Below are 13,448 nucleotides of genomic sequence, written 5' to 3'. Positions count from 1 at the left end.
CTAGAAGTCCACTTGTGCTTGGGGTTCAGTAGAGTTTTGTTTGAACTTTTTAGCATCTTTCTGCTCCAGCATGTTGTGATTTTAGTGCCTTTTTCCAAGCAAGAGAGGTGCATCGATTGCTCATGTACCAAGGACCGCGTGAATTCCTGTAGAGACGAACAGTCGTGAATGTGTCTGTGTTTTTTCTCTCCTGTTTCTTCCAGCGAGGTTGACTTCTACGCCCAGCAGTCCTGGCTACTCTCCGTCCAGCTGCCTCAACAGATCAGCCACGAGCCGCTACATTGCCAGGTCTGTGCGCCCCRGGACAACGGCCCGCTCGCCCGCCGGCCGCAGCGCCTGCTCGCGATGGTGTAGGAAGCTTCATACACAGCCGTTTACCTGGCTGRTGGGGCTCTGGCTGACGGGCCTCTGGTTTTCTCCCACTCTCTGCTACAAAGTGGTCCTAAGCTAAGCAGAAAGACCAGGTTCAGTTTTGAAGGGCCCTCGTGAAAGGTTAGTGAGGACATCAACACCTTCCTCTGGGCAAAGAACCTCAAATCCTGCTCCAGCCCCTTCCGCAAGTCCCTCTCCCCAAAAGCTGAGGTTGCCATTCTGAAGGGCAGCATCATCACTGGCTTCTCTATTCTGGTACTTTGCTGGAGGTGGTGGGTTTGTTTTTTTTTTTTCCCCCCCTCCCCTTCCTCAAAGATGCCTATCGTGGTTGATCCCAGAAAAACCTGTGCGCGCTGCTGTCTCGGCTCCCTGCCATAGCCTGCCGTTCCAGCTGTGCAGCGCCCCGCTGGCTTTCTCATTGCCTCTCCTTTCCTTTGTGCGACCCATGCGCAGCACTGAAGTGCAATCATTTGCAGACAAGCCCCCCTTAACTGCAGCAGACTAAAATTAATTCCAGAAGCATTTGTTCCAGATGTGTTTATACGCATATATAATACCAGATTCCAGCTCTATTTTATCGTATCCCCTCCTGACATAGAGCACCTCAGTAACGATTTCCAGCACTGTTGCGTAGTCCATCACATGTCCCTGRCTTAGTACACATATTTGATGTAAAATGTGGTCATCCTTTGCAGTAGTTAAAGAATAACTTATCCGTTTGCCAAAAGCAAAGCCAAAATGATTAATAATATCCTTCCCTGTCCTTACTTCCTCTCTCTAACTATCCAGGCAGAGCTTGCTCAGATATCTGGAAAAGCCAGCCTGACATTTTTGTGTGTCACTAGTAACAATTACTGTAAAATTTGCCATCAGGATTAATTGCTGTAGAGCCCAGGCTGGGAACGCTTAGCGTGCTTGGCTGGCGGGGCGGTCGCGGAGGTCTGTGTGCTGGCAGCTGAGCTGGTAGTACACGCAGCAGATGTGTCGACTGTGGGAGAGCCCTCTTTTAACATCATAATTTATACCAAGAAACCTTCTCCTCCTAAATCCCTATAATGCTATATAATGGCTCATCTTGTATTAGCCTCAGAAACACTGCAGGTACCAACAGGTAATTTATGGTAGAGCTTGCTGTCCCCACTCCATAGTCACTGAACGGCTGCAGAAAAGCCATTTCCRATGAAAGAATCGGTGGCACTTGTGATGCTCAAGTAGGGAGCAAGTTGAGCTGGGCCTTCCACATTTAATAGTTTGGCTGTATAAAGTTGTCTTTTTTCTCATTGCATTTTAACTTGACAGCTGCAGACAGCTAATAACTTTAGAGTTAAAAATGTGTGTTCCCCCAGATAGTTTCCTTGAGCTGGCATTTATCATGGGTAAGGCTGTGGTGACCCATGGGTCTGTGGTTCTGGCACCAGTAGAACTAAGACAGACAATGGAAATACATATATGCGTATATATGTTGTATATGCATACACACACACACACACACACACATATATATATATATGTATTTATCCTTGGTCTCTGAGGAAGCAATGCATGCAAAAATCCAGAGAATCTAAAGCAATGATTTCACGCACCCCATCCAGACCACAGTGTCCTCTGCAAATGTGAGCCGACCCTACTGTACCATCTAATTATCTGTACTCTTGAGAGATCAAATGTGTGCCCTCAGCCCAGATCTCACCGTTTCCCCTCTTCCTCCTGATCACATATAGTTCTATAGCTGCTGGGTAATTACTTCTTCAGCTGGAAGCTTATGGAAAATGTGTGCTAAGCAACTTCTGATATCCTTAAGTAACTTCAAGTGGTACCAGGAGATTAATGTGGAGCTTGTCTGATGTTTGGTGTTACCTTGTGTTCCTGTGGCTGTCACACAGGCCCTCGTTCTCTGAGGTCAATAAGCAGGTGCCCACTTGGAAGCCCATGAATAGCCCTGGGGAGCCCAACGAGCCAGCTGGCAGCAGCAGGCACTGAAATACCCTCTAAATTGTTCGGTGTCATCCTGTGCTTATGATCCTGGCACAGGAAAGGATGTTTTCAACTTCRCTGTGTTCCTGAAATCTGCAGGAAGTTCTCTCCATACCCGTAAAATCRTAGGAGAGAGTCGCAGTTGTGGAGGTGGGAAGGGATCTCTAGCAGTCTCTACCCAGCATCCTGCAGTGGGCAAGGCCCATTAGAGGTAGAGTGGGTTGCTCAGGGCCGTATTCAGTCAGGTGTGTATATCTCCATGGATGGAGATCCCACAGCCTCTCTGAGCAAACTGCTCTAGTGTCTGGCTATCGTCATGGAAAGGACTTCTTCCTTGTATCTCGTAGGGATTTCCCTGCTTATCCCTGTTGCTCTTGCCCTTCCACTGTGTCTCTCTGAGAGGAGGTTGGCTCCACCTTCTCTACACTATCCYATTAAGTAGTTGCAGATGGTAATAAGATCCCCCTTAACCTTCTGTTCTCCTGGCTGAACAAACCACCTCTGGGCTTCTCCTCGTGCATCTTGTGCTTCAGCCCCACCCATCTTGGTGGTTTCCACTAAAGTTGCTCCTGCCCGTTGCTGTCTGTATTGTACTGGGAGGCCGCAGACTGGACCTAGTGTCCAGTTGTGGTTTCACAAGCGCCAAAACAAGGAGAAAAAATCCACTCCATCATCATCCTGGCCACATTCTTGCTAAACTAGCCCGAGATGCTGTCGGTGTCTTTGCTGCAGGGACACCTGGCTGACTCTGGGGTATCTTGTTGTCCTCTAGGGCCCCCAGGTCTTTGGCTGCAGAGGTGCTTTCTAACTAGTTGTCTACAGCTTGCCCTGCTGCRTAGGGTTATTCTGTGCCAAATGCAGATGTGTCCTGGGAGATTGGTGACGTTGTAGTATTTTAGGATTCACGATAAAGTTGTCTAAAAATCAAAATGATTTAAGAGCTTATGGCCTGGTGAGAATTTCCTGGAAATTCATGGAAAGTGGAAATTGGGCTCCTTGGTGATTTTAGGTGTTGTCACCCTGTTTTCTCTACATCATTGTATGAATTAGGTTGCTGCGCTGATTTTGGAGATGTTACATGAATCTGTCTGTCTCCTTCCGTTTAGCCGTGCTGTTCAGCGGAGTTTGGCCATCATTCGTCAAGCCAAACAGAAGAAAGAGAAGAAGAAGGAATATTGTATGTACTACAATCGCTTTGGCAAGTGTAATCGTGGAGAGAGCTGCCCCTACATCCATGATCCGGAGAAGGTGGCTGTCTGCACCAGGTATGGAGGGACACAGTAAGCGCGTGCTTTCGTCTATTATAGCAGACCAGGCTGTGAGTATCAGTTGGTTTTGGTGCTTGCTCATGTGATATTCCCCAGGGAAACATCCAAACTTCTGTCCTGGGCAGGCCAAGGGTCTATRTAACCTTGTTGAGTTGGAGGGCACCAACAGGAGCGGACCAAGAACTGAGGCTTTCAGGGAAGGTTCGTTCTCCTGACTGGGACCTACCAGCTTCTGCCATTCAAGCCCTGCTGCTTGGTAGGGTTTTCAGCTGTTAGAGGTTACAGATAAGCTATCATGTAGTCCTTTCTTTAATCTRTCATGCTTATGGCAATGGGTTGCCCAGCTGAATTATGTACTGCATGTAAAGTGCTTCCTCCACCTGCTGCTTGACCACAGTCCTGGATGCATCCTCATTCTTGTTTTATGAGAAGTATGGAATAATCGTTCCCTAACTGCCTTCTTGGCACCATTTATAACTCTGTGTAGTCCCCCCCCCTTCTGTATCCAAACCTGCCAGACTGGAGAGTCATGATCCGTTTAATCCCTTCTAATAATGTTACTCTGAATTTACACAGCATTTTACATATACARATTGCTGTTTATGCCAATTAAGCATTGCACAACAGACTCGAAGTTAAATATACAAATTTAGTTGTTTTGCACAGCCTGTAARGATTACAGAAATATTTAATTCACATGGTGGACCTAGATACCATTACCAATACAACTGCATCTGATGCRTAAGCTTCCATATCATAGTACAGATGCTCGAAAACCAAGAATGAAAGTAGTATGTATTGGCATGTGTTTTAAGAGTTAGTAATWGTATCAAAACAACAGATCTTAAATATAATCAGAATAATAATTATTAGTCRTTTGCTTATTGCATTCAGGTGGGAAAATACTGTCACAGTTTTCCAGGTGAAGAAACTGAGGCCAAAATATTTAGTCAGGTCCCAAAGGGTCCATCTGACCAGAAGAAATTGCTTTGTTGGTCCTGGTTAACACATGCGTGGCTGAAAGGGGTAGATGGTGCGGCTGTCAGAGCAGCGTGGGTTTTAGCTGAGTGACTCGAGAGCCTACCCTGTGGCATGGCTACATCCCAACTTTCCTTCTTTTGTGGACTGCTGAGTTTTCCAGGAGRCATACAGACTCCTCTAGACATTTCACATCCATAACCTGCCGTGTTGCATGTGGGAATTTGCTTTCCTTGGTCACCTTTGACAACCCCCCCTCCCCCTCCCAGAAGTRGTCATGGACCCGCAGGAAATTATGGGTACTGGTTGAAAACTACTGGCTTTAGCCTGAAAATCAGGGTCCCYGATAGGAAGTGAAGAGCCCAGTGCTAGGCCTCTCTGGATCTGTATCCACAGGCTGGAAAAGGTCTACCTGCCTGAAGTGCAGAAGATACGATGGCATCTGCTCTTGGAAAACGTCTTTCCCTCCACAGAGCACAGGACAAAGTGTTGGAATTGGCCACTCTCGTGTTTCCAAAGCCTTTGACCTACCCATTCCTAATTTTAGGTCTGTGGGTATTTTGGGACTAAGTTATGGGGTACATGTTGGTACTTCCAACCSTGTTGACTATTCTTTGGTGGGTGGATGATCCCTAGTTGCTGCTAGATAAAGCTAGTTCCTTCCTTTTTCCTAAATTCTGGCCTCATCTTGCTGCCTAGGAATGTCCAGGTCTGGTTGCACTGGGTTGTCATCTGCTCAGGAGCCTGCTTTCATGTATAACCCTGCATAAATCCATCGTAACTTGTTTGATGCTCTCCTGGCAGCACGTTTCCATTCTCAATGGGACTGAGAGCCACGGCAGCAGCCTCCACGTGAGATGGCTCTCTGGAACTGCTGGGTCGCAGCCTGCTGGGAGAAAACAGCAGTAGGCAATTGGTGCTAGGGCTCAGCCAGGCAGTAGACGTGGATCTTCCTGGTGATGCACCTGGGCGATTTCTRTCTAGCAGCATTTCTCAGAGATAGGTTGCGTGTTTGAGAGCCGGAGCGTGTGTAAACTTGCTCAGATCCATGCAACGGTTTCCAGTCCTTCAGCGCATGACACCACRCAGCTAAGAGATTTTGATAATTTATTACAGGAAAATTGGTTAATGTTGCCAGCTCATTATACCTGCCCAACGTTTGATTAAACTATATTATTAGTTGCTTAAAGAGTGTAGAAAAGCCAGACCCACTGATGAACTCCTTGAATAATTTTTCCTTAAAATTACTGTTAYGCTCAAAGTCATTCATGTGGTGCACAAAACTCAATGTGAGATGATATCAGAGGAAGGTGATTTTTTTATTTATTTTTCAAATTTTTTTAAACTTGATATTTCACTTGGCTTCACTCAGTCTCTCACACCGTGTACTCACAAGCACCAAGGCACATGTCCAAGTTGTCTAGCCAGCATTACTCCTGATGACGCAGATGACAAGGGATGCTGGCTACTGCGGCCTCATTTTGGATCCTCGGTTATGCTTATGTTGGTGACCCTTGTCTGGTTTTTGGCTATGATTTTGTGCCCTTTAGGRATTGATAGCACATGTGATTTTGTGAGTCTCCATCCTGCCCTGCTTCTTTGAATCAATAGACAACATTGGTGATTTACTCCCTGTCTTTTGTCACCTTACCTGGTGCCTTATGGCTTTAATCCCTTTCTTTAGCTCTCTGCCATCATCTCTTAATTGCTTCAATGGSTTCTGTTTTAAGCTGTCCTTTTTTTGTCCAGATTTGGGTGTCTTGAGGTGCATGCAGCTCTGCTGCAGTCTCACTGACCTGCTCACCTAGCTGCTGTCCGCCCGTGCCGCTTGCATTTTTCTTCCCCTGTCCTTTCCGCTGCTTTTCACATCTCTACGATCCCGTGCATAGCTTGCTTGTGCCAATCTGAACATCTGCTGTCGCTGTGGTAGCTCCTGGGAGAGCTTGGAGTCGAAATGCCTTCACGTGCTCTGGGATCTTGGTGTCTCATGTGTGCCTGTCTCTGGTCCTCCTCTTTGGCACTTGTGCCTGAACGTCCCTGAGCACAGAGCTGGCCTCCCTGTGCCTTATTTAGCATCCCATGTAATTTGGCCTTTAGGAAGGACCTTCTTCCTGCCAGTCTCCTCTTCGAACATCGTGGTTCCAGCCTTTCTCTGCTTACTAATAAGCAGCCAAATACAGTGGAGAAAGAGCACGGGTTCCTTCAGGATTCTGAAGGATCTTCTGAGAGGAAAGACACGTGCCAAATTGCTTTGTGAAACAGGCTGTCGCGATGGACTGTGGTGCAGGCACGTGCGTTCGCCCGGATTGTACTGCGTGCCAACAAGCAGGCTCGGCAAGGGGTCACCTCGGGCTTCCCAAGCAGCACAGGACCTACCCCCCATCTCCCTCTAAACCCTCTCCCCTCCGGTGTTTTGGCAGGTTTCTCCGTGGCACGTGCAAGAAGACGGACGGGACCTGCTCCTTCTCCCACCAGGTTTCCAAAGATAAGGTTGGTACGGCTTCCCAACGAACCTCTTGCAGCTTTGCGGCAGAGCTGGCCCAAGTAGGTGGCGTTGATGGCAGCTGTAGGGCTGCCACTGCTAGCGAGCGTTTCAAGTCCAGTTCATCCGTAGCTTTGCTTGCAGAGCTGTTTGGGCTCATTACGGGGTCGGAGCCGATGATGAGAGCAGCCCAAAGCRTCGAATCGGGAGATCAGGGCAGTAAGCGGTGGATTTGGGACTGTGGCACCTGGGGCTGTTTGCAGCATCAGCGACGTGTCCCGGGTTGAGGGATGCTTGAAGTGCAGCAAGCAAGAACGCGGGGAGAGCGTTTGCTGCACCTRATCACCTTGGTCACCTCCGTGAGATCACGCGTCGCTCTAAATCGCCCCGCGATGGCAGTCTGAAGGGGCGTTGTGCCGTACTGCAGCTTTGGGACGTAAATTAAGCTTTTCAGAATGGCACGGGAAGCCGTCTGGCTGAAGGGCTTTTGATTACACCGTCGTTTTCACTGTGCTTGGGGCTCTTGGGTTTTTTGACGCAGGGGAAAGGTGGAAAAATAATGAGGTTTTCTTTCAGTGGTTCTCAGCTGACAGTTTAGCGGGTTAACCTCCGTTCAGGGATTGGGATTTCCAGCTGGACGTAGCCTTGGGGACCTGAGCGTTGAAGCCCAGGTGAGGYTGGTCGAGTTGCAGGCTCTGCGCTGGGGTGCGTTGCGTTTAAGCTTTGGGCGCTCTTGCAAGGACGTTTCCAGTGGGAAACCTGCACCAGCGTTGCCAACGTGAAGGCGTTTTAGYCTGGCCTGGGGCTTCGTGCAGAGGAGGTTGTGGAAGCGGAGGCTCTTTGCAGCCGTGGTTTTCTCTTGCCCGGCGCCGCGGTGTCCGAACACCCAGGTATGGTGCACCGGGACGATTCGGGATGCGGGAAGCGTAGCTACAGGGCAGGAAATCAGCTGCCGTCGCGGGCCGTTGGGCGAAGCGGGAGCACGCCGGGGCGCCAGCCTTCGAAGCTTGGTCCCTCCTCGGGAAGGAGGCGGCTCGGGGAAAGCTCTCGCGCCCTCTCGGTTGCCTGGCCGCCCGCGAAGGGCGCCCACGGCCCYGCACGTGTATTTAGTGTGTTCCCCAGCGGGACGCAGGAGCGCCCGGCGCCGTCGGAGGGGCTTCGGGTCGCTGTCCCCACGCGTCCCGCTGCGGGCGGAAGCCGCTAGGAGCGGAGGGACCGGAGCAGCAGGCCCTGCTCCTGCTCGCCCCGGGGGGCAGTGCCGTGCCTCCGTCCCTCCGCTTTACCCGGGAAGGCTGCGCGGATTCAGCCGTTACGGCTGGGAGCCGGCGGAGAGCTTTTCCCTCTCCCGAACGCCCAAATCCTTCCCTCCCCGAGCTGGTGCTCCAGCCGCGGCCGCGCTCCGGGAAGCGGCTCTGGCTCATGCGAGCCCGGCCGCCCGCCCGCTGCTGTTCCCGCAGCTTTTCCCCTGGAGGAAGTCGGGGCGAATCAGCATTTTTGTCCCTAACAGAGCTTGAAAACTCCGCCGTGAGCAATCTGGAGATTCCTGTGGAGCTCGCGGGTTCAGCAGGCGCCGCCTCCGGAGCGGGCGCGCGCCCGCCCGGGGCTGTCGGCCGGGCCGCAGCGCACCAGCGCCCTGGATTAATGTTATTGTTATTCGCGTGGACGTAGCGGGGTGCAAACAAGGTTAATTGAAATGAGAGCGCTGCTTCCTCTTGATAATGGCTCGGGCTTGACAGCTAGGAGGAGTTTATTTTTGTCTAAGAGCTGGCTTTATTATCCCTTTTTATTAGAGCTAATTTGGGCGCTATATCAAAAACTGCAGTAAGGGAATCGTTTACGGTCACACCACCCCCAGCAAAAAAAAAAAAAAAAAAAAAGAGATAGCCCGAGAGCCCTGTCCTTTATGTTAATGCCTGCACTTAAAAGACAATTAAAAATAAACTCCTCTCTTTTAGAGCACCCTGTGTTTTCTTTCCTCCCGGCTTCCCCCTCCCCTCTCTGTTCCTCTCTCCCTCTTTTTCTCCAGCGAGGCGATTCGGCTRTAAACCCTAGCGTGCCCTTCTGGGTGAGGGACTTTCCCGCGGCGGCGGCTCTGCTTGTTGCAGAATTGTAAATATTGGCTCGGGGACGCTCGCGGCGGCGCCGGCGGACGCGGGGCTTGGGCGCCGTGCCGGGCAGGAGGCGGATTTTGCGTTTAGGTGCTGTTGAYGGGGACCGAGGTGGGAGCTCTTCCCCTCCCTCCAGCGGCACGGAAAAGCGGAGGGCCGTGACGGCGGCTTGGGAAAAGCGCGCTCCCGCCTGCGAGGCTTAATCCTCCGGCGGCCGGGAACGGGCTCGGCGAGCTGCGCGCGGGAGCCGGCGAGTTACCGGTGCTGAAGTCTCGCAGCGGGCYGGCAACTGGTCTGGAGTTAGAGCAGCTGGCGGGGAGGGCAGCTCCGCTGCGGGGCTCGCGAGCGCCCCGGGGAGACGCGGCTTCGGGTCCTCGGCTGCGCGCTGCGGTCGGTGCCTTTTGCAAGCGGAGGAGCGTGGAGAGCGGCCGCCGGCTTTCCTCTCCCCMCCGAGGCTAGCGGGGCGCTTCGACGCGCGGCAGGGGACGACGGCTCTGCCGCACGGCGCGGCCCCCCCCGGGCGGCACCTGAGTTGGTTACGGTTCCCCTGTCCCTTCTCCGTACCGAGTCGAGAGGTTTTCGCCCTTCCCGCCGGCTCTGCGGTAGCCCGAAGGGTGCCCCGGCGCGTGGATGCGGCGGGACCCTGCAATGTCARGGAGCTGCATTGCAAGAGCCCAACAGAAGAGCTAAAAATACCTCTGGGATCAGCGGTTGGCGAAAAGCGTATATTTATTTTATGCGCATCGTGGTTTTATTTCAGTCCTGGGCGTTGGAACGGCTCCTAATCTCCGCGAGTCGGTGGCGGGGGGAAGCGCTAATGGTTTTATCGTCCTCTGCCCTTGCAGATGCCGGTGTGCTCTTACTTCCTGAAGGGGATCTGCAGCAACAGCAACTGCCCGTACAGCCACGTCTACGTGTCCCGCAAAGCCGAAGTGTGCCAAGATTTCCTCAAAGGCTACTGCCCCATGGGAGAAAAGGTAGAAGAGGGGACCGGCGCTCGGGGTGCCTCTCCGCGCCGGCRCGGCGGGGCCGTGATTGATGCGCGGGGCTGGAGTGCCGGCGGGAGGCAGCGGCGCCACTTGCGAAGCGCGTTGGTAATCCGCAAGCTGTTTCTCGCGCGAGCTATCGCACCGAAGGGAGCCGTTGAGCTGGAAGCTGCCGAACACCTGGACGTGATGAACAGCAGTCCCGCGCCTTTCCGAAGGTTTATGGGCAAAACGGCTTTGTTTCCTTACAGGCAGGCGGAAAGGAAACGAGGGAAAGATGCTGCGGCTCGCCGTCGCCGTGCCGGTCCTTCCCCGGGAGGAGCCGCTCGGGGCCTCCGTAACGTTTCCCGCTGCTCCGTGGTGGCTGCCGGGGCCTGGAGGATGGCTTCCTCCTCCGGGCGGCCGTTGCGTTGGGCTGAGGGAGAAGGTGGACCGCGCTGCCGTCCCCCTGGGGCTCGGGGACACGGGGTCCCGGCGTGCCCTGCTATTTCGTTACTACACCGTAGTCGTTCTGTTAGTTCTGCTACTTTGAGTAAAAGCCAAAGTGTTTTTCTGCCATTAGCAGAGTTACTTAAACATGCACCTGTCTTTTTTAAGGGCTCCTTGTGCCAGTGATGGACTGGCGAAGAGCAGCAGGGTGCTGCCGGGGCCAGACCTTCCTTGCAAGTAAATTTGCAGCTGCCAAATTGCGGTAGCCGGCTCTGTGCAGAGATGAATTTCTGTGCACCGCTAAAGGCAGGAGTTTGTAAAGACGGATGTCAGTGTGACATGAAGTCTTTCACATGTGTTAAGCGTGGATCTGTAGCCTCTTGCTCTACCATGTTGATCTACCCTGGATTGGTCCTAGGCTTTCTCTAGACTGTTACTCTGAACATGCAACATCATCTCTTGGCCAAGAATTTCCTCCTTAGATTTTATTTTTGACGTGTCTCTGTGAAAGCGCTATTGCAGCATGGAGGTCTGAAGGACAGATGTAAGTGAGGGCAGATGCTCCTGAGCTGCCTTAGCCTCATGCCAGTATGGGAATGAAAATCCCCAAATTCCTTGGTCTTTCTCCACTTAGGAATCGCACCTGCGTCTTTGTTTCTCTTGGAGTGCCAGGTGACACGGAGATGCTCGGAAAGGCTGACTTGGAGCACCAGCTCCGTAGTCCTGGAGGGAGCCCAGAGTTCTGAGATTCCTTTGGGGTGGCCTTGCTGCAGCATGGCAGTTTCCTTAGAGTGAAAGCCTGTCCAAAAAGAGTCTTTCAATAGGCAGAACCCTGACTGGGAAGTGTCTTGATTCCTTTCTCAAATGCCAGGTCAGTGCTTTTGAAACAGAAACTTCTGGAGATGAAGGACGTTCTCCCAGGACCTCTTGTGCCATAGGAAGCCCAATGTGACTGTAGGCCTGTGCTGTGCTTCCTGGTTGGTTTAAACTGGGATGTTTTGCTTCGCACTTGGGTGTGCCAAGGGTATGGGGGAGATCAACGAGGACAAATAGGGTGAGATGTAACTTGTGACAGTGCTGCTTTGGCTCTCGTGGTAGTATCATTAGCCTCTTGGAGAGGATGGCTTCTAGCGCTGGAGAGGAGAAGGTTCCTAGGTACCTTCRTGGATGTTCCTGACCGTCCTGTTGGACTTGTCTTTTTGGTTTCTATTAATTTAATAGGCATTTGTTTGCCTTTCAGTGTGGACCATTTTCTTCATTTTGCTAGCTAAGCAAGTGTTCCTCTTTTGGGTCCCGGGAACACCAGTATATATTGCCGTCACTTTGTTTCCCCCAGTTGCCATCTCAAACTTGCAGGAGACCAAAGATACCATCGTGTTAGAGTCCCCAGGCACTGAAGCGGGAGATCGTAGTTCAGAAGGGATAGCCAGTGAATTTGCCAAAAGGACGCATAAACAGGCCAAGGTGGGCTCTGAGACGCGTGGAGGTTATGCGGTTCTGAGGTAGTTGAGAGCCGGTGGCCCATTCTCTTCTGCAGTGAGTTATGCGGTGGCTTTTCGGTCCAGCTTTCAATCGTGTCCTGTGCAATGCTCTACCATCCCTGGGAACYCCGGGCCGATTTAGCTAAAGGATGGGACCCATCCTCTTTTCTCTGTCYGCTTCTCCCCAGGGACTGTGCCTGTAATYGGTRGGATGTGTTTTTGTGAGGCTTTACRTAGAGGAGAACATCAAATAAACATACGTGGTTGGGTTTGGCCACTGCCATGCGCTGACAGCGAGCGAGCAGAAGAGGACGCCAGCTTTTGCAGAAGCCTTGGCTCCGGGGTGGAAACCGTGGCGTGGGTRCCGTGCTGAAAACGTGGTAGCGACCCTGCAAACACTCCTTTAAGCTGGCTCTTCGGCTGAAAAATGAGCTACTAATGAAACGATGATTTTGTTTATGTAAAGTCTGCCAGATCGCAGGGCACCATCCCAAATGTGCCCCGGCAGGCCTGGAGAATTATACTGTTTTATTGCATTTAATAGAGACACGTGAATAAGTGTCTGCRTAGGCATGGTTTGGCAGACCTGCTGCTCCTGAAGGTTTTTCCACCCCTTCTTGTGACTGCGGCTGCTTTTCACCAGGGAATTTGCCTGTATGAACCGCTGGATGCTTCGGGCTACGTATTTCTCCGAACCGGAGCTCAAAGAGGTTCTCTTCCTCTTTTCCTCCATTTCAGTAGCTCTTGCTGACAAAAAGCAAGTAAATAAGGTCAAGAAAGCAAATTGCTGAACTGCTCTTAGGCCCGTCCTGGGGCGCAGGAGGGAGCTGCAGAGCCRAGGGGCAAAGACGCCCGGCGGCAGGAACAGTCCCAAAAATGCAGGGAGGGAAGGAGAAGCCGAGATGCACCGGGGAGAAGCCGTCGGCGCTCGGGGAGCTCCCAGCGCGGCGGCAGTGCTGGACGAAGCCCTTGCGTCCATAAGGAGAGGGGGGTGTCAGCAAGAGAGGATGCTAATAAATTAGCCTTTGCCTAATTACTTTTTTGCGGCAGYGCCCGGAGAGGACGGCGGGTGGGATAAACATCGCTTCCTAAGGAAAATTGAGCCGTCCCGCCATCTCCCTACAGCGCGGCCCTGGCCGCGCTGCCTGTGTCCCTACAATTACTTTAAAATATTCCAATTTAAATGAAAATATAAAAGAGATATTTAGAATATTTATTCTATTAGTAAAAGTGCTTACCGTGTCACTTTTAGAGTGTCAGAAAAGCATTCTCCTACAGATGATGGATAGCAGCCTGTAATTATATATGGGGAGAAATTGCTGAGCGGGCCATATTTAACTGGGGAGGAGACCTACCAGCTTGGGCCATTA

At 51.8% G+C, this 13,448-nt stretch overlaps 1 protein-coding gene across 1 annotated transcript in view; it reads left to right on the top strand.

Moving 5' to 3' along the window:
- The window catches only part of ZC3H3 (zinc finger CCCH-type containing 3), a 127,308-nt gene that overhangs the window by 99,441 nt on the left and 14,419 nt on the right, over positions 1 to 13,448 (top strand). The window contains exons 5-8 of the mRNA XM_085298709.1: positions 204 to 288; positions 3,453 to 3,611; positions 7,013 to 7,082; positions 10,028 to 10,159. Coding sequence (XP_085154835.1) covers positions 204 to 288; positions 3,453 to 3,611; positions 7,013 to 7,082; positions 10,028 to 10,159 — 446 coding nt within the window. The remainder of the gene's footprint in view (positions 1 to 203; positions 289 to 3,452; positions 3,612 to 7,012; positions 7,083 to 10,027; positions 10,160 to 13,448) is intronic.

This window comes from Rhea americana, unplaced genomic scaffold (assembly GCF_003343005.1).
Source record: "Rhea americana isolate MKP2758 unplaced genomic scaffold, rheAme1 scaffold_140, whole genome shotgun sequence".
Taxonomy (NCBI): Eukaryota; Metazoa; Chordata; class Aves; order Rheiformes; family Rheidae; genus Rhea; species Rhea americana.
The sequence above is the reverse complement of the archived record's forward strand: the minus strand, read 5'-3'. Positions and strand labels throughout refer to the sequence as shown.